Source organism: Mus musculus, chromosome 9 (assembly GCF_000001635.26).
Source record: "Mus musculus strain C57BL/6J chromosome 9, GRCm38.p6 C57BL/6J".
Classification (NCBI taxonomy): Eukaryota; Metazoa; Chordata; class Mammalia; order Rodentia; family Muridae; genus Mus; species Mus musculus.
This window is the reverse complement of record NC_000075.6, coordinates 115,101,156-115,120,305: the sequence shown is the minus strand read 5'-3', so window position 1 is coordinate 115,120,305 and position 19,150 is coordinate 115,101,156. Positions and strand designations below refer to the sequence as shown.

General features: G+C 46.6%; 1 protein-coding gene across 9 annotated transcripts in view; it reads right to left on the bottom strand.

The window, feature by feature from the left end:
• Positions 1-19,150, bottom strand: part of Osbpl10 (oxysterol binding protein-like 10) — a 254,789-nt gene that overhangs the window by 112,968 nt on the left and 122,671 nt on the right. For 8 of the 9 annotated variants that reach the window (XR_003948042.1, NM_148958.3, XM_006512377.3 and 5 more), the window contains one exon: positions 10,715-10,906. The exons of the other annotated variant lie outside the window; for it this stretch is intronic. Coding sequence is in view for 7 of the 8 variants with exons in the window: in NM_148958.3 (NP_683761.2) it covers positions 10,715-10,906 (192 nt within the window). In the remaining variant the exon portion in view is untranslated. The remainder of the gene's footprint in view (positions 1-10,714; positions 10,907-19,150) is intronic. 9 annotated transcript variants of the gene reach the window in all.

Here is a 19,150-nt window from a genome sequence, read left to right as displayed (position 1 = left end):
TGTCCTTAAGTCCTAGACACCCATTATAACCTCCAGCCAGCTAATAAAGACTTCCTATTGACTTGAACCCATGTCCAGGCAGTCTTCTCTGGTGAGACCTCTCTGGTAGATATATTTTGTTCACTCCTTTGCCTCCCTGCCCTTTCTCAGCCATCAGTAAGGAGGGTCGGGTACACAGCTGGTCCAATCAGGCAGGACCATGTGTTCTGAAAGGCTAAATCTTAAAGGATGGACAGACATACTTGAGAGGGAGAGTCGGGTGGACAGGGGAGGCAATAACATTAGTTATCTGTCTCGTGATAAGATGCCTGACAAAATTAACTTATGGATTTATTCTGGTCCAATCGGAGCTGGGAAGGCAAGCAGGAGGGTGAAGCAGATGGGTACACTGAGTCCACAGCAGGGAAGCAGTGAGATACCCCAGCCTATGGGATCGTGCAGCTGACAGTGAAGGTGGGTATCCCCACCCCAATTAACCCAACTTAGACACGCCTTCACAGACATGCAGGGCTACACCCCCCTGCTGATTCTAACTCCTGTCAAGTTGCCAATCGATATTAATCATCTCAAGAGCTTTGCTCCTAGGCAACTCAGCCCATCCTGCCTGTCCTCTCAGGAGCTACCTGGAGTAGCAAGAGGATCCCTCCATCCCAAGACAGCAGTTGACACACCTGGGACTCACTCAGCCCTGTCCTAAACCAGCCACGTTGATCTTTATCAAGAGACCCGATGTGACTTGCCCAAGGGCTGGAACTGGGGTTACCCGCCCCCGATTCCTATCACACAACGTGCTCATGTGACCACTCACATGAAGGAATCCATCAAGTCCTCATAAGAAGATGACATGCCCCAGGAGTCGGTGGGAGTGAGGGACATAAATCAGGGGTCTCAGCCATACCTCTGTAGAACTCCAACAACCAAGGTCCTGGGAGCTGCTGCCTCCCCAGTGACCCAGTGTGTGGCACCTGGGGTGTGGCTACTGCCCAGGCAGTGGGATCGGATCTCTTGGGTTAGGACCACAAATTCAAACTCGTGTGCCCTCTTGGTGTTGCTCCTACCACATCAATTTGGTAGTCAAACGCAACTGGGGGTGTTAGCATGCGGTAATCTGTGATGTGACTTAAGTCTGCCTATCAGTGGCTTTTCTCATTGCTCAGATAAGACACCTGAGAAGAAGCAATATAAGGAGGGAAGACTCGTTTTGGCTTACCATCCCTCAAGGTGGGAAAGGCATGGCCGCAGGGACAGGACTTTGATTGCCACAGCTTCCTCAGTTAAGCAGAGAACAAACAGGAATGGGGCCGAGCTATAAAATCACAGCGCCCACTCCCACCGATCCGCTTCCCCCCCCCCGGCGAGGCGCTACCTCCTAAAGCAGTGGGTCTCAACCTTCCTAATACAGTGGCCTTTACTACAGCTCCTCCTGCCATGATGACCTCCTGCCACAAAAGTATTTTTGTTGCTATTTCATACTATAATGCTGCTACAGTTATGAATCATAATGTAAATTCCCGTGCTTTCCAATGGTCTTGGGCGACCCCATGAAAGAGTCGTTTGACCCTCAAGGGGTCATGACCCACAGGCTGAGAACTCTCCTAAAGGCTCTATAGCCTTAAAACAGACCCATCAGCTGGGGTCCAAGCATTCAGAATCATGAGCCCACATGGGGCATTTTCTTTTCAAACTATAACAGTCCACGCACTCCCAACTTCCCCCACGCCCCGTTGATTTATTTTGCTTGGTGAGCAGGACCTCACTATGTAGCCGAGGCTAGCCTCACACTCAGCAGCCTCCTGCTTCTATCTTCTAGATGCTGGGATTACAGGTGTGTCACCAAGCCATGGACAAGGCCACCTCTCCAGGTAACAGAGCCTGAGATAAGCCCCCTTTCCACTGAGCTTTCAATCTTGCTAGCATCTGGCTTTCCTGGAATCCAAGACTGCTTCCCTTTCCTCCAGGGCCACCTGGTTTACCTTTAAGAAATGGCTTCCCTCTCCCGTGCCCTCAGGGGAATCAAGTCTTCCTTCTGTTTCTCTGACTTCAACTGTCCTGTCGCTCTTTCGCCCTGTGATGCCTGACGCCATTCCTCTCTCTCCTAGAAACAGTCTCTCATGCTTTCTCCCGACTCTCCTCGTCCATCCCTCATCAGGAGACAGTGTCTCATCACCCAGCTTACACTGACTGGCCATGAGATCCAGTTTTTCCGCTTTTGGTTTTCATTTGTAAATTTTGGGTGGAGGAGGCCTGCCACCGTCTTCTCCAACCATGTGGGTGGTTCTAGGGCGCAAACTCAGGTCATCAGGTTTTCTGGCAAGCGCCTTTTACCCAGTGAGCCATCTCACTGGTCTGTAATTTAGAGATGGCAAATCGCCACCCCAAATTCATGCTATAGGGTGGGGTTGGCATAGGTAGAGTGTCTGTCTACCACGCACAAAGCCCCGGGTTTCTCCTCTAGCACCACGTAAATCAGGCATGATGGCACACGCCTCTAATCCCAGCACTCAGAAGATGGAGTCAGGGGAGCCAAAGTTCAGGGCCACCCCCAGCTACATTGTCACATTTGAGGCCAGCCTGGGCTATAGGAGGCCCCATCTCAAAAACTAAATAGTATGAACGAAATTCCACAAACACACGCCACAGTTCCTTCTCTTCATTTAACCCCAAAGTGCACAGAGTTTTAATTCAGAGCCTGATTTAAAGGAGCCACCTGCTCGCAAAGGGAAGATGCATAGGCTGTGCTATAGCTGTGGTTTCCCTGGCGACAGGATGGTCCGAAGCCCCTGCTGTCGGCACAGAGCGATGCCTTAAGACGAATCACCTCATAAAGTGTGTTAGCATGATGGTTTACAGTGGCTGCCTCTGCAGCAAAGGCTGCCCATGAATCAGGGTCTCTCACCAGACGTTTACCGAGTCCACACCTACAAGGATCAACTCAAATCACCCTGAAAGGAAGAGGATGTGGAGGAAATAGCCATCTGTAAAGCTGGCAGCTTAATTACGGAGCTGTCCCTGTGAGAGTCAACACGACATGACCATTACACAAAGAAACACATATGCTCACAGGATCGGAACCACACAAACACGCATCTCCACATATTAGTCTTGTAAAAGGTTAATTGCATAATATGTTAAATGACACAACCCTGGGGCAGTTTACCTGCCCAGTAATCAACTGCTCTCTGCCCAAGGGTGTAGATTTGGAAGCAAATTAAAACTTAAAAAAAAAAGTTTAAGAGGACTGGGGAGATAGCTCATGATTTAAGAGCACTCACTGGTTGCTCTTCCAGAGGACCTGAGTTCAGTTCCCAGCATCCACATGGTGGCTCACAACTGTCTCTGACTCCAGCTCCAAGAGATCTGACATCATCTTTTGGCTTCCCTCACCCCACCCCACCCCACCCCCACACACATGGCCTACATTCATACAGACACACATAATACATAAATGAAAGCAGAAAACATCCTCTTGAAAGGTTGCGAAAGATGAGTTCTTGCTGCTGACAACTCATGACTGGATGCTGCTTACTTAAATGCACGTGGATGTTTCACGGCACCTCTTTAACACTCCACAGGGTCACCTTCCTCAAAGCTACAGGATCCAAAATCTCCCCAGTAAACTTCCATGCATTTTTCTAAGCCTCAGACAACACAAGAAAGAAAAAATTATGTGGGGGGGGGGGCGAAGGATTCCCATATGTGTTTGTATCTGTGACTGATTCAGAACTGTGTGTGCAAGGGGAAGCCAGAAGAGGGTACCAGGTGTCCTCCTCTATGGCACCCCTCATTTTTCCTTTGAGGCAGGGTCTCTCTCTGAGTCTGGGGTTCACCTTTTTCTCGGCTAGGCTGTAAATCAGCCAGCCCCAGGGATCCCCCTGCCTCTCTGTGCCCTCAGAGTGGAAGTTACAGACACGCCTAACTTGTTACATGAGTGCTGGGATCTGAACCCAGACTTTACAATTGTAAAGCTAGTGTTCACCTGCTCAGCCATCTCTACATCCTCCCAGCCTCAATATTAAAAACATACACAATGATGGTGCTGGAGAGACGGCTCGGTGGTCCAGCGCACAGGCTGCTCTTTGCAGAGGACTCAAGTTCAATTCCCAGCACCCACATGGTGCCTCATGATCATCTGTAACTCCAGCTCCAGGGGAGCCCAGAGCTTCTTGTGACTTCCACAGGCATGTGGTACACATACATACATTACATGCATGCAGGCAAAACATAAATAAATAAATCTTTTAAAGAATTACACTGAGTACCACATGTTTCCATCACAACCTGCTTAGGTAACCAAGGAGTTGCACTAAGTTTTAGAGATGCACTAGGGTCTACTTACAATACAGCTCCAGGGTCCTGTGCAGGGGTCTACACCCACATCCTTCCCTCCTCATCACACAGTCACGTGACTAGATACTCACCGATGTGACCGGTCAGAGAAGGCCCAAGGAATACCTGACAATCCTAGCACCTTCACCAGGGATCTCCTCTCAAAGGTGATCGGGTTGCCTCGGCAACCCCTCCGGGACTCCACTTTCCATTGTCAGAGAATTCTGCCCGCTACACAGAGGCATCCCAGGGAAATCTGATAAGCCAGCATGCCCAGTTACCACACGGTGCCCAAAAGACACCAGAAGTAAGACTCAGCCTTCGACAGAAAAACAGAAAGCTGGATGTGGTGGTACACGCCTGCAGTCCTAGAACTAGGGAGAAAGAGGCAGGGGGATTGCTGTGAGCTCGTGGCCCGTCTAGTTGACTTAGGGAGTACCCAAACTATAGCAAGGCAGTCACACATACCCCCAAAAAAGGTTATGTGTATGTGTGTGTATATATATTACTTATAGTAAAAGTATATATTATTTCCATATATCAATATTTACATTGCTAATGAAATATTTTACCTTGTTTTATACTGCCTTTTTATTTCTTATTACATGCAGATACATGCTAAAACATGTATGCGGGGCCAGACTAGCGTCTCAGATGAAACTGCAGAGCTATGGGGTTGCCAAAATTCCATTTCTAGATTTTAGTTGGCAAGTAAAATCCAGAACTCTAGGAACCGTTTTAAACAACACGCGCAGTCCAGTAAGACAGACACGGGATATAACACTCACAACTTTTCTGCCTATGTCACATGTTCCTGGCCATGCAGTTCCTAGACTGCTGCATGGTAGCACTAGCGCAGCGTTTATCCTAGACTGCTGCATGGTAATGCAGTATCTTAAATACTGTCTGCTCATTCTTACCGTTACTTCACGTTTATCTGTGTGCACCATGTTCTAACATAATATATGTCCTTAAATCAAGAATAGATCTACCCTGATGAACTTCTTCCTGCCCCCAATGTCATGGGTGTGTTTCCTACAGTTCCCAGCTGGGGAGGGGAGTGGATAGTCTTGTGTTGACAGAGGAGGGTATTCACCCATGTGGGTACATGTGGAAGACAAAGGGTGACATCCAGATATCTTCCTCAACTGCTTCTCCACCTTAGATTTGGCAATGTTGCCAGCCCGACTGGCCAGCAATCCCCCGGGACCCAGCTGCTTCTGTCCACCGGATCCAGAACTGCAGGCACACGTCATCACACCGGGCATTTTTACGTGGGTTCTGGAGATCAAGCTCAGCCTCCACTCCACCCCACCCCCTACCCCCGGCAAGCACCTCACTGACTGAACCTTCACCCCAGCACCTTATCAATCACAGGCCTCCATACTGCCTGATGCAATATGCTACAAAACCAACATGTCTGACTATCCCCACCCATGGCGGTTCTGAAAGCCTCCTTGTCAGAACACAGTCCAAGAATGGAGTCGAGTGAGAGGAATTCTGGGTGCACGTGAGAAAACAAGAGTCTTGAGACCTCGGTTTCTTCAAAACAGGATTGCTCCTGGAATCTGCATCCATGCAACAGGATTGCTCCTGGAATCTTCTTCCGTGCTCCTCCCAGATGTGGCACAGAGGAGCTGACTTCAGCTGTTCGTGGGCCTCTATGAAAACACCACGTGTGTCTGGCTTGTCCTGCAATTGCACGCCTTATTCACGCAATTCTTCTTAATCCTCAGAGGACAGACTGCCGGACGCTCAGAATAAAGTTGGTTTCTGCGTGGGAATTTAGTCCACCTCATCTTTAGGCCCCGCTCTCCCAGGTTCATCCCGCCCACTAGGGCAGTAAACACTTCCTCAGTAAGGTCAGCTTCCTTTTCCTCTCTCACTCGCTGTAGAGAACAAACTTGCCTTTTACGGCAACTTCACGTCTTGAATCGTCCACGCTCGTCTCTCCTAACCCCATCCTGTGGAGACGCTGGGCTCTGACCTCTGGTATTTCAATTCTTTATATTTTAGATTATAACCACTTAATCTTCTAAACTACCCCATTATTTTCACCTTCACTGTGACATTCCATTTAATATTTATTCCATTGCCTTTGGCTGGGTTATTTTTCTTTTATTCTTCTGATATTCAAGCACATCTGTCTTGTGTATGACCATTTTTCCCCCCATTGCTTCAGTGGTCAGAAGTTTATCTCCCCTGTATAGCTGAGTTAAAATGCTTTTCTATTTTCTTCTAGCTACATCAGAGATAAACTCAGTGCAATTTAAAAAGTAAAGGCCTTTAGAGTTGAGAATTAGTGGGTGAGATGCTCTTGGATAGTTTTCAAGGTGGATTTAATGGCATCAGAACCCAGCAGATGGTACAGAGTGGTCTCCTCTCTGGTCGGGCATAATGATGACCACGACTGCCAGGAACTAGAGTTTTCAAACGTGTCCTGGTGCCTTCCACTCCCTAAAACTTTCTCAGCTGCCAGAATCAACATTTATACCTTGGCCATGTTTGTTGGTTTTGTGTTTGTGTTCTGAGCCAGGGTCTCACTCCGTAGGCCTGGTGTGGCTGGTGCTCAGCATACATCTCTCCTTGAGCCCATGGCAGTCCTCCTGGTTCATCCTCCTGAATGCTGGCACTGTAACCATAGCCTCTGTCTTACTTAAATCAGTTTGGGGGTGGGAGGAGCTAGCTCAGTGGCTAAGAGTGGCTCATGGCCTCAGTTCTTCCAGAGAACCTGAGTGTCGTTCCCAGTACAACCCCTTATAACTCGAGATTCAGTGCCTTCTACCCTCTTCTGGCACTGAACTTCCATGCATACACACACATACACACACACACACACACACACACACACACACACACACACACACACAGAGAGAGAGAGAGAGAGAGAGAGAGAGAGAGAGAGAGAGATACACACAACTAAAATAAAATATTTATTTTCAAAATTGAATTTTTGACAAACAAGACCATCATGTGCAAAAGCAATGACGTAAGACATGTACCACCACCAGGTCATAAAAACCAAACAGGAACGGCTATGAGAACGTTTCGCCTGAAGTCTAAATTGTGCTCTATTTATTTATTATCTATTCATTTATTTTACTTTATTCGAGGCAAGCTCTCACTGTGTTACTCAAACTGGATTGGAATCTACCATCTTCCTGCTTGAACCTCCCAAGTGCTAAGAGTACAGGCCAGGCATGTGCCGCTGTCCTACCCCGACTCCGAGGTTACAGTCTCAAAGGACTTGTAAGACGCTTTGCAACGAGGTCTACATAAATATAAGGCAATTAGTGTCATACACTGTGATGTTTGGATGAAAAATGTTTCTCATAAATTCATGAATTTAAACATCATTGGTGGTGCTGGGTAGGAGGTTATGGAACCTTTAGATCTTGCTGGAGGAAGTGCCTCACTAAAAGGGAGCTTTGAGGGCATATAGACCTGCCTCTCCTGTCTCCCTCCCCTTCCTCCCTCCCCCGATTCCTCCCCTTCCCTTCTTCCTCCTCTCCCTCTTCCCCTTCCCTTCTTCCGCCTCTTCCTTCTCCTCCTCCTCCTCTTCTTCTTTTGGATTTTTGTGACAGGGTTTCACTGTGTAGTCCTGGCTGTCCTAGAACTGAGGCCGTATGTATCAGGCTGTCCCCCAACTCAGAGATCTACTTGCATCTGCCTCCCATGTGCTAGGATTAAAGGTGTGTGCCACCACTGTCTGGTTCTCTTCTCCTTCTCTTCTTTCCCCCTCTTCTCCTATTCCTATCCCTCTGCCTCCCCCCTCCCTTCTCTCTCTCTCTCTCTCTCTCTCTCTCACGCATGCACACACACACACATGACTGCATGCGAGAGAGAGAGATATCCTCCTACCCTCTGCCTCCCCCACCTGATGCTCTCTCTCTCTCTCTCTCTCTCTCTCTCTCTCTCATACGCACGCGCGCGCACACACATACACACACACACACACACACACACACACACACACACACACGACTGCGTGCGAGAGAGAGAGAGAGAGAGAGAGAGAGAGAGAGAGAGAGAGAGAGAGATCCTCCTACCCTCTGCCTCCCCCACCGGATGCTCTCTACTTGCTGTGTGTATAGGTAAAATGTGATCAGCTACTTGCTGTGTGTATAGGTAAAATGTGATCAGCTGGCTTCCCTCTGGGTCCTGCCACCCTGAGTCTTGTCCATGATGGCATTATGAAACTATGAACCAAGCTAAGAGTCTTCTATAATTTTCTTTTGGTTTTTAATCCCAGACACTAAAAAATAAACTAAAGTACACACTGCACAAAAATTCTAATTCTAGCTAGGGGGATACTGATAGATTTACTGTCAGTGATGAAACAGCACAATGTGGGACCTGCCTAAAACATTCTTCAGCCTAAGGTCTGGGGGGGTCTAGCTCAGTGGGTAAGTGCTTGTCTAGGCCATGGAAGCCCTTGGTTCAATCTCCATCCAAAAATAAAATTCTCTATCATAAATAAAAACAATGCTGAGGAGGTCTGGGGATGCTACTCTGTTGGCAGAATGCTTGCCCAGCATGAAGCCCTGGGTTCCATCCCCAGCATCAAATACACCAGATGTTGTGATATATGCCTCTAAGTTCATGTATGCACACACCTGCTGCACATACATACGTGTAAGCAAAAGACCCATACACATAAAATACATCTAAAAATTCTAAAAATAAAACTATACACATATACACACCTCAAAAGCTGAGGAGAAAAAAAAACAGATTGAATGAAAATTTCAATGAAAAAAATTAAGATGCAAACTACTAAAGCTGTCCTGGTCCATGATGCAGAACCCTGGAGCAGCGTACTGTTCTATTTGATATAAGTCTGTGATGGTATGTTGAAAAAGGATCTATGGGGGAAAAAAGCAAATAGACACAGCACCCATTATATCAACCAATGTAATAATACAATTAAACTAAAAGTCACGTTTGCCTACACATCAGGGTGTCTGTTTCACAGTGGGCATTCTCTCTGAAGATTAAAATGGTTAAGAGCACTTGTTGCTCCTCTGAAAGACCCAAGTATCGTTCTCATCACCCACAGGGCTGCTCAGGATGGTCTGTAATTCCAGTTCCAGGCAATCTGACGCCCCCTTCTGGCCTCCATAGGCACTACACACACATGCTGCACACACATAAGCAAAATACCCATACACATAGAATTTACCTAAAAATATTTTTAAATAGAATTCCAACTCTGTACTTTCCTCTTTGGAGGCAATAGGGGAATATATTTTCATAAAACATTTTTTTTAAAAAGGAAGAAAGTCTTTCCTACAAATATATACAAATATGAAGCAAATTCTTGACCAGAATCAGACTGAGACAGTCTGAGATGAGATTCTGACCTTTAAATGTAAAGCATTAGGCATGCCTCAAATGTCTGTGAAGGAAGGCAAGGGCTCTACAGCCACAGCAAGGGGCAGCAGGCTGGGCTGGACGGGAGAGCTTCCCCAGCAACAGTTCTCAGCACCTGACAGAAGTCAGGCAACCAGGACCTATTCCTCGCTAACACAGTCGGCTGTCCCGGGGGTTGGGAAGGGGAACAAGAACACTAAGAATCTCATGGCTTCCTGGGGGCCTCTCATAAGAAGACATAAAACAGCCCTGGGGCTGAGATATATTCAGTTGGTCAAGTGCTTGCCTAGAATACAGGATGCTTTAGGCTCCATCCCCAGTCCTGCATAAAACTGAGCATGGCCCCATCTCCCTGTAATCTAAGCATTTCAAGGCAGAGGCAGGAAGACAGACCAGAAGTTCAAGGTCATTCTCAGCTAATATGATAAGTCTGTGGCTGGCCTGGACTACGTGAGTCCCTGTCTCTCAAACAAAACCCAGCAAACTCTGGTGCCCTTTTCAGCGCATAGCTTCCAGGTGAGCCTTGGGACTCCCACGAGGCTGGCAACAGTGGCTTTAACATTTATTCCCTTCTAACAACTGTGGAGAGTGATGCTCAGAACCACTAAAGTGAAGGGGGAGGCAGGAACTTCCTAAGGAGAACGAAGTCAGCATCAGGACCACCGCTCCGGAGCGTCAAGCATTCCCATGATGCATTGGGGCTCTCTCCATGCGGATCTCAGCTTAGCTCTGAGCAGGAGACTTTAATCAACAATGCTCCTTTTCAGCCCACTTTACCACAGGCTTCTCTGCTTTCTGGGCTAAGATCGAGGTCTCCTAATGACTTGCTTAACCTCCATAACAGCAGTAACCATAATTATCTTCTCGTGCTGGAAGAACAGCTGCAAGCGGGAGGCTGGGAGAGTACATCTATTCTATACAGAGTCAGATGGAAGAGGAGCCACCAGGGCCACAGCCACAGCCCCCAACTCCCGGGAGGTGAGTGGGCATATAACCCAGGAAGAGCAAGGCCTACCTCTCTGACTTCGTGAAGCTGGCCGGAATACTGACTCTTGGCTCTTCGGGCAGCTGCAGGCGACTTGTGACGCGTGACTGAGACAACACCGGGGGCGCCCGTACTGAGATGTCTCTGGCTACAGGGAGATGCAGAACTGGGTGTTCCATGGGGGAGCAAAGTGAGGCTTCGGCTGCGGGAGCCTGGAGTAGTCTAGAACAAGCAATAGGCGTCAAAACTCAGCAACTGGCCAGCAGAACTGACTGCTGCCTTTCACATGTATGGGCGTGGATTCCCCCCTGATCTGTTTTAAAGGACGTAGGCAGGGGGTAGGTATGACTGCATTGTGTCTAAAACCCACGAGGACCCAACTACAGAAAATGTCAGGGGTAGCAGTGGGCCCAAACCTTTAACCCCAGCACTCAGAAGGCAGAGGTGGGGCAGCTCCGTGAGTTCAAGGCGAACGTTGTCTACACAGTGACTTCCAGGAGAGCCAGGGCTACATTAGTAAAAGCCTATCTCAACAAAAAGATATGAATGATACACACCCAGTGAATTACCCTTTTTATCTCTAATGTCTCCTTTCCTTCTCGATGGCCATGGAGAGCCATCTCCCAAGTGCAGAATCTCTGATTCCTCTTTCTGGAAGCCCTCCCCCTCCAGGATGCTACCCCTCCATGGAACCCTCACACTGGGCTTAATGTTGTCTGGTCTGGGAAGCACCTCCCTAGCTCGCTCAGACTGTCTGCTTACCAAAAGCATTGTCTGGCTTAGAGATTCATTCTTGTTTATCTCTATATCCCAAAGCCTGGTAAACAATGACTTTAACTGCTTAATAAATGTTTCCTTTTTAAGATTTATTTATTTATTTATTTATTTATTTATTTATTTATTTATTTATTTATTTTATGTATATGAGTACACTGTAGCTGTACAGATGGTTGTGAGCCATCATGTGGTGGCTGGGAATTAAACTCAGGATCTCTGCTTGCTCCGGCCCTACTCACTCCGGCCCAAAGATTTATTTATTATTATATGAAAGTACACTGTAGCTGTCTTCAGACACACCAGAAGAGGGCATCAGATCTCATTACTGATGGTTATGAGCCACCATGTGGTTGCTGGGATTTGAACTCAGGACCTTCAGAAGAGCAGTCAGTGCTCTTAACCGCTGAGCCATCAGCTATATGAACAGTTGAACTACTCTGCTTCACATGTTAGCCAAGTGCTTGCTTACATTTCACCCTATAGTCCTTACACTCTACTACTATAGTGCTATGGGTGTAGTTTGAATATCCAAAAATATAATAATTTGAATACTAATGGAATTCAAATTACTAATCGGTAGTAAAGACAGTGTTTCAATTTAATGTAGATGAACTTGGCAGTCAGCGTGAAGAACAAACTTGGACTCATCTCTCAGAAGGAAGACTCCAAAATCAAATCAAAGAGGTTTAGAAGGAAGAAGAACAGGGTGCCCACACAGAAGAAGACACGCAGGCAAGGCCTAATGCCCTGAAATCCAAATGCTATGAAAGAAATGTCCTGGTAAACGTGGCTACCTAAAATGTAAAAAGCAGCCACAATCACCACCTATAAAGTCAAGGGGAAAGAACTGGGGGGAAAAGGAAAGCTACAAAGTATCATTAAATGAGCCAAGATACAAAGAAGCGAGTTCACAAAACAGAACAACAAATGACCCTTAAAACTGTACCAAAGAGGTCCCACTGTATGCACCACATATGAGTCTGGGTAGAGTTGTGTGTGCCTGTGGCCACAGCGCTGCAGAGAAGAGCCCAAAAGAAAGTTTAAAAGGCATGCTTCAGCCATGATCTTGGCAAGCATCCCAAAGGCTGAGCACACAGTCATCAATGGAGCCTGACTATGGCAGGTCTGCTCCCAGCATCCTCTCTGAGCTGCTGCAATCCCTGGAACTGGTCCTCTCCAGTCAGACCCGCACGCAGACGGAACGGCGGATCCTCAATTAATGACTGCAGCAGTACATTTCATGGTGGAGGCTGTTAACAGCCTCTGTGTCTGTCAGTGTGAGGCAGGTTACAGAATGAAATACTACTGAGCCAGAAGAGAATACTGAAAAAGACCTCTAGCCATTGACCTTGGGAAAACCCTGTGAGCTCTATAGCTAACTGTAAGAAGCAAGACGCAGCAGCCTGTGTAGCGTGCCGAGTTCTTGTGAACATTCAGGAATCACTTTCACTATTATTCAAAAGCGTTCCTTTTAAAACCCAGAAAAAAAATTTTTTTTAAAGATGCGCACACTAATCAAGTGGAGGCTTACATACTGAGAGCAGGACATGATGGGGGGAGCAATGAGGGGAGGAAGTTTGGTACTCCACAGCTTTCTTTATTTCACTTCGAACTGGGGGAAGGGACTGCCTGTCTGCAAATTATTAATTCCATGTGACATTTACATTCTTGCATCATTTAGCCTGAAAAAAAAAAAAAAGCTTGTGGGTGACATGCCAGACCCTGTGGTACAATTATCAACTAAATACCTACTATGTGCTTAGCAGTATCCCTACTGGGGAAGGTCAGTGAGGGACACAGGCTGCTGGTGTTAGAAGACATGCAGACAGGGACTGGAGAGATGCATCAGTGGCTAGAAGCCCTTGCTGCTCTTATAGAGGATCCCAGCCTGGGTTGTAGCATCCACTCACACCTGCCCGTAACTTCAGCTCCAGGGGATCCAATGCCCTATTCTGGCCTCCATGAGCATCTGCACGCTTGCGGCATATATTCATACAGACACATGTACATACACATACATAAAAATGAATCTTAATGGAAAAAACACAATAGATCCGCAACATTCACAAGTACACTTTAAGTACAATGCAGTTATGGGGCAGGGGGTTAGGGGTGGGCTGGCAATGTGGCTCGGTTGGCAGAGTGCTTGCCTAGCATGCACAAAGTCCTGGGTTTGAGCCCCCACACCGCAGGTACCAGGTATGAAGTGCATGTGCAATGCCAGCACTTAGAAGATACAAGCAGGAATATCAGAAGTTCAGGGTCACCCTCACCTACATAGAAAGTTCACACTCAGCCTAAGCTACATAAGACTGCCTCAAAAGAAAAGTATATAAAAAGATTTATATATCTAAGGAAATGTCAAAGAAGTGAAGACAAGCTGATCTTAATCATAAATAGATGTCCCTAGATGGAAGCGATATCTAAGCATGTCAGAAAGCTTGTTATACAAGCATGAGAGCCTGAGTTCAGCTCCCTACCACACACACATGAGCCTGGGTAGAGTTGTGTGTGCCTGTGGCCCCAGCGCTGCAGGGAAGAGCTAGGAGGACTGCTAGGATTTGCTGGCCAGTCAGGCTCCCCAAAAAAGATCAAGGTCTGGGTTCTGAAGGGATGGAGCCACAATGTTAAAGCAGGAAGTCCAGGTGCTTCTCTGCCCATGGCATACATACAGGTGCACAAACACAGGTGCATATAAGCACAAAGGTGTACACACACAGAGGTGCATACACAGAGGTATACACATACACACACACAAGAGTGCATACACACGGGCTGACGAGAGGCTCAGTGGGTAAGAGCACTGTCTGCTCTTCTGAAGGTCCTGAGTTCAAATCCCAGCAACCACATGGTAGCTCACAACCACCCGTAATGAGATCTGACGCCCTCTTCTGGTGTGTATGAAGACAGCTACAGTGTATTTATTTATTTATAATAATAAATCTTTGGGCTAAAGCAAGTAGGAACTGAGCGAGTGGGGACCGACCAGAACGAACAGAGGTTCTAAATACAATTCAAAACAACCACATGAAGGCTCACAACTATCTGTACAGCTACAATGTACTCATATACATAAAATAAATACATAAATCTTTTTTTAAAATATGAAATTATAGGCTGGAGAGATGGCTCAGCAGTTAAGAGCACTGACTGCTCTTCCAGAGGTCCTGAGTTCAATTCCCAGCAACCACATGGTGGCTCACAACCATCTGTAATGGGATCTGATGTCCTCTACTGGTGTGTCTGAAGACAACCACAGTGTACTCATCATATATATATATAAAATAAATAAAATCTTAAAAATAAAGAGTGCATACACACAAAGGTGTACACACAAAGGTGCATACACATAGGTATACACATACACACAAACAAAAGTGCATACACACAGGTACACACAGGTGCATGCGCGCGCACACACACATACAAAAAACAACAACAATGTCCTAAGCTGGGGGCGCTGTAGCTTGAACTTGAAGGGACAATAGGAAGCAAGGAGACAGAACACAGGTTGATCCTGACCGGGAGGCTGACCTCAGGCCTGGGAAGCAGGCACTTTGTAAATGAACAAGAGAATGGGAAGTGGGGTAGAAATCACAAATCTGGGTTGCTCTGAAATGCCGAAGGAGTTTGGGAAGGGTCTCTGGTAAGCCCAGAACCAGGAGAACACAGAGGTTGGAGCCTGTGACTGGCCTTGAAGCTGCCGCATGAACGAGCAACTGGCAATGGAGGTGTAAAATCTAGGCCTCTCCGTCCATCTTGTCCTTTGGAGTGTGGAGAAGGGAAGAGGCGTGCTCCCTGATCCTGTGACAGGGGTAAATTTGCTCAAGAATTACGGAGTCTGAAGAAAGACACTGGCTGTTTGGAAGGCTTACTCTAGACCAACAAAAGGCCTTCTCCCCCGGGCTGGGAAGCCAGGAAGACAGGTTTTATTTCTCCAGCTCTGCTTCCTCTGTGCCATGTGACCTTGGGAGAGGTATTTAAGCATTTTCATTAAGCATCAATTTCCTGATCTTTAAAAGAGGACTAATAATATTGACCCTTAAAAGCCCCCGTGAAGATGAAGTCCGTACCGTGCCTATGAAGCACTTAGTGCAGACCTGACGAGTGGGGCCTCATTTCTTTACATGATTTAAGACTCCATCAGTGAAGAGAGTATTGATTTTTTTTTTTAAATGTTAAGAAGTTGCTTAGTACAAAAGTTAGCAGCCACTAGCTTTCTTACTTTCTGTGAAATCAAAGTGGTGCTGAAACCCAAAATATACTTTAATGTTTACACGGCCAACTATGAGATATCAAAACTATACAATACACACACACAGGCATGAGCAAATGAAACACACACATACACCACTAGTGGTCTTTCAAGGCAGGGACTCACGTAGCCCAGGCTGGCCTCAAACTCACTATGTAGCTAAGTACTACCTTGAATTTCTGACCCTCTCCTTCCTGAGTGCTGGGACCGCAGGCATATGCCACCACGCCCGGGGTGTGTTGTCCGAGACTTGGTCAGACCTTCCTTCATACATGCTAGGCAAACGCTCTACCAACCGATCTTCATCCCCGCCCCTATTTTGCTAAATTTTGAGTAGAAATGAAGACCCAGCAAAAATCAGGGAGTCCATCACTTGAGAAGCTCAAGCATTCAAGGTCAGAAGAGACGGTGGCTCAGTGGTTAAGGGCACTTGCTCTTACAGAGAATTTAGATTCAGTTCCCAGTACAGGCACGGTGATTCACAATTGTAACTTCAGCTCTATGGGATCCAGTGCCCTCTTCTGATCTCCATGGACAAGCACCAAGCACACACGTGATACACATATGCATAGCATTTCATAACATGTATACACGCATTATGTGTGTGCATGCACATGTGTGTATATATACATAAATGTATATCTATATACATATGTATGTGTGTGTGTATATATATACATATATATATGCTTTTTAAAACAAGAGTCAAGGACAGTCCAGGTTATATAGAGATCCTGCCTCAAAAATGTATCTTGATCATAATGAACCACGAGAGCCATTACCTTCTACCCCAACCTTTTTATTTGAAAAAAAAAAAAAAAGAAGCAGTCAGCTACATGGTTCACAGCACCTTTTCCACAGCAGTATCAACATAACCATACTATATATACCCAGGAGGCCAAATCCTTCCCCTGTGGATGGCTAACCACAGTTAGTTAGTTAACAGCTGTCATTTAAATCCACAGGTGGTGACTTTGAAGTGGGCGTCATGGGGGGGGGGCACACAACACCAAAAACAAACACCTTCTCCTTTTGCATTAACTATGGGATTCTCATAGTTACACACACACACTAGGGCTTCCTGTAAGGGTACATGTGAGCAAGAGTCTCAGTGGATAAATCTTACAGAAGACAGAAGGGGGAAGAGTGTGTGTGTCAGGGGAGCTAGCGAATTACAGCCACTACAAATGAACAAGCTTTTAAAATCAAATATTAACAGTCTGGGGAACAACATGGCAGGGGTTTGTTCCAAATATTTACTTCAACTAGGGCAACTAGAAATGCCAAGAAGACCATCTGGAAAATTCTGAGTTGAGAGTGATGGCTCCCTAGAAGGATCGTCCTGCCATTAGAGGTTTGCAGGCTCCCTGCATCCATGCCCCCAGTATCAAACATGCCTTCCTGATGCAAGGGGAAGGATGAAAGATGGTAGGGACAGGCGAGGGGAAGAGCTGGTGGCTAAGAGCCGTCCTCCGCATAGCTGCGCATCTCCTCCATTCGTGACTGGCTCCTGATCTAGAGCTGCAAAGGGGATGCTTTCAAGCACCTGCTCTTTCTCTCTCCCTCACACACACCAGCAAAACTGGCCGAGATGGAGGGAATGCTGGGAAGGGAAAGGAATTGGTATCACATCAATATAAAAGGATCCAAGCCTTGGGATGGAAGTGCCCCATGGTGGGAATGTTGACTGTCATCTTGGCAGGATCTAAAACCCTCTAGAAGAAAGAAGTCTGTGAGAGAGTTCCTACATTAAGGTAGAAAGACCCATGCAGGTGTGGGTGGCACCATCCCCCAGGCTAAAGACTCTGACTGAGAGGAGAACGTGAGCCAAACTCAGCATTCAACAGTCTCTGCTGAATAACCAGCTGCCTTCTGCTCCCTCCATGGACCACGCACACCCTCAAACTGTGAGCCAGAATAAATCTTTCCTTCCTTGAAGTTGCCTTTGTCACAGCAATGAGAAAGTAACCAATTATCCCATCTGGGAAAGCTGAGATCACAGCACCAGATCATAGCCAGAGGCTGCTCAGTGACACTTTCTAAAAGTCATTTAAGACCAGGAGAGGTGGAGGGAAGCAGGGACAAGCAACAAATCCCAGTGATGGCCGACTCTGACAAACCCAGGCTCCATCCCTTGCAAGCTGGGACATGGAGGAAGGGGCCTGGGTGTTTTTAATCTCTAAAAGTCGACCCTGCCTCCTTCGTTTGAGAGTTGGAGAAGGAAAGGAGACACCATGTAGGAAGTGTGTGACTCTAAATGACATGCCAAGATCCATCCATCCTCAGTAGTAAAGTCAGGTTTCCAAGACGATCATGTCCTGTGAATCAGACACTCGGAAGGTGGGGAGGGTGGACACTGAGACGATGGTAGGTAATGTGATAACAGAATATCTTAATAACAAGTCGCCATAAATACTGTGAGGATTCAGGAAGGGAGGCTGAACTTCCCTTGGGAGGAATGTAGATTAGTGTAGTTACTGTAAAATCAGGCGCAGAGGTTCCTCAAAAGCCTAAAAACAGAACTAACGTTTGAGCCAGCTATGCTGGTCTGGGGTATGTATTCAAAGCAAGCAAGCAGAGCACCACAAGGAGACTTCCAGATGCACACTTATAGTACTCACAACTGCCACTCGATAGAACCAGCCTAGATGCCCCTCAACAGCTGAACGGGTAAAGAAAATGTGGTATATACAATAGACTCTATTATTCATCCATAAAAAAGAAGGAAATTGTCACTTGCAAGAATATGGATCATCACGGTAATTGAAATGAGTCTGAGTCAGGCAAATATCTTGGGCTCTCTCTCATATGTAACACCTATTGAGAGGGGCGGGGTCAGGTAGGGACTGAAGTAGGGGGGTTTACAGAAGAGGAAGGGAGCCAGGAGGTAGAGGGGGAGGGGAGAAGGTAATGGAAGGATTAATGTAGTCAATATATTATGAACACGCATGGAAACGTCATAATGAAACCCATTGTTTAGTACAATATATACTTATAAAAACATTTTTAAAAGCTATAAAACCAATGAGCCCTCAATATGGCCAGACAGGTGATGAATTTACAAAAGCTAAAGGCAGTCCTCCGTGCGTGAAAGAGCCAAGCAGAAAATATAGCACAGAGCCGGGAGCATCCACAGTGGCAGTAAGAACTGTGGTATACGGGCATCAGCCCCAGACCTACAGGGATAAAACCACTGTTTCACTGGGAAAGTCAGCCGATGAAGAGCCGAGGGTGTAGAATGGTGTATGCCTGGCAGTGAACAGGGCAGCCATGATGTGAAGATGCCAGCCCTCCCCACACCGTCCTGTGACTAGTCCAATGAAAAGTCTACTGGAATTTTTTTTTTTAAATAATTCAGTGAGCTGCTTTTTATGAACCAAAGAACCAACAGTCATGAAAAGATGAGTTAACTTAGAAAAAAGAGGGGAAAGGGG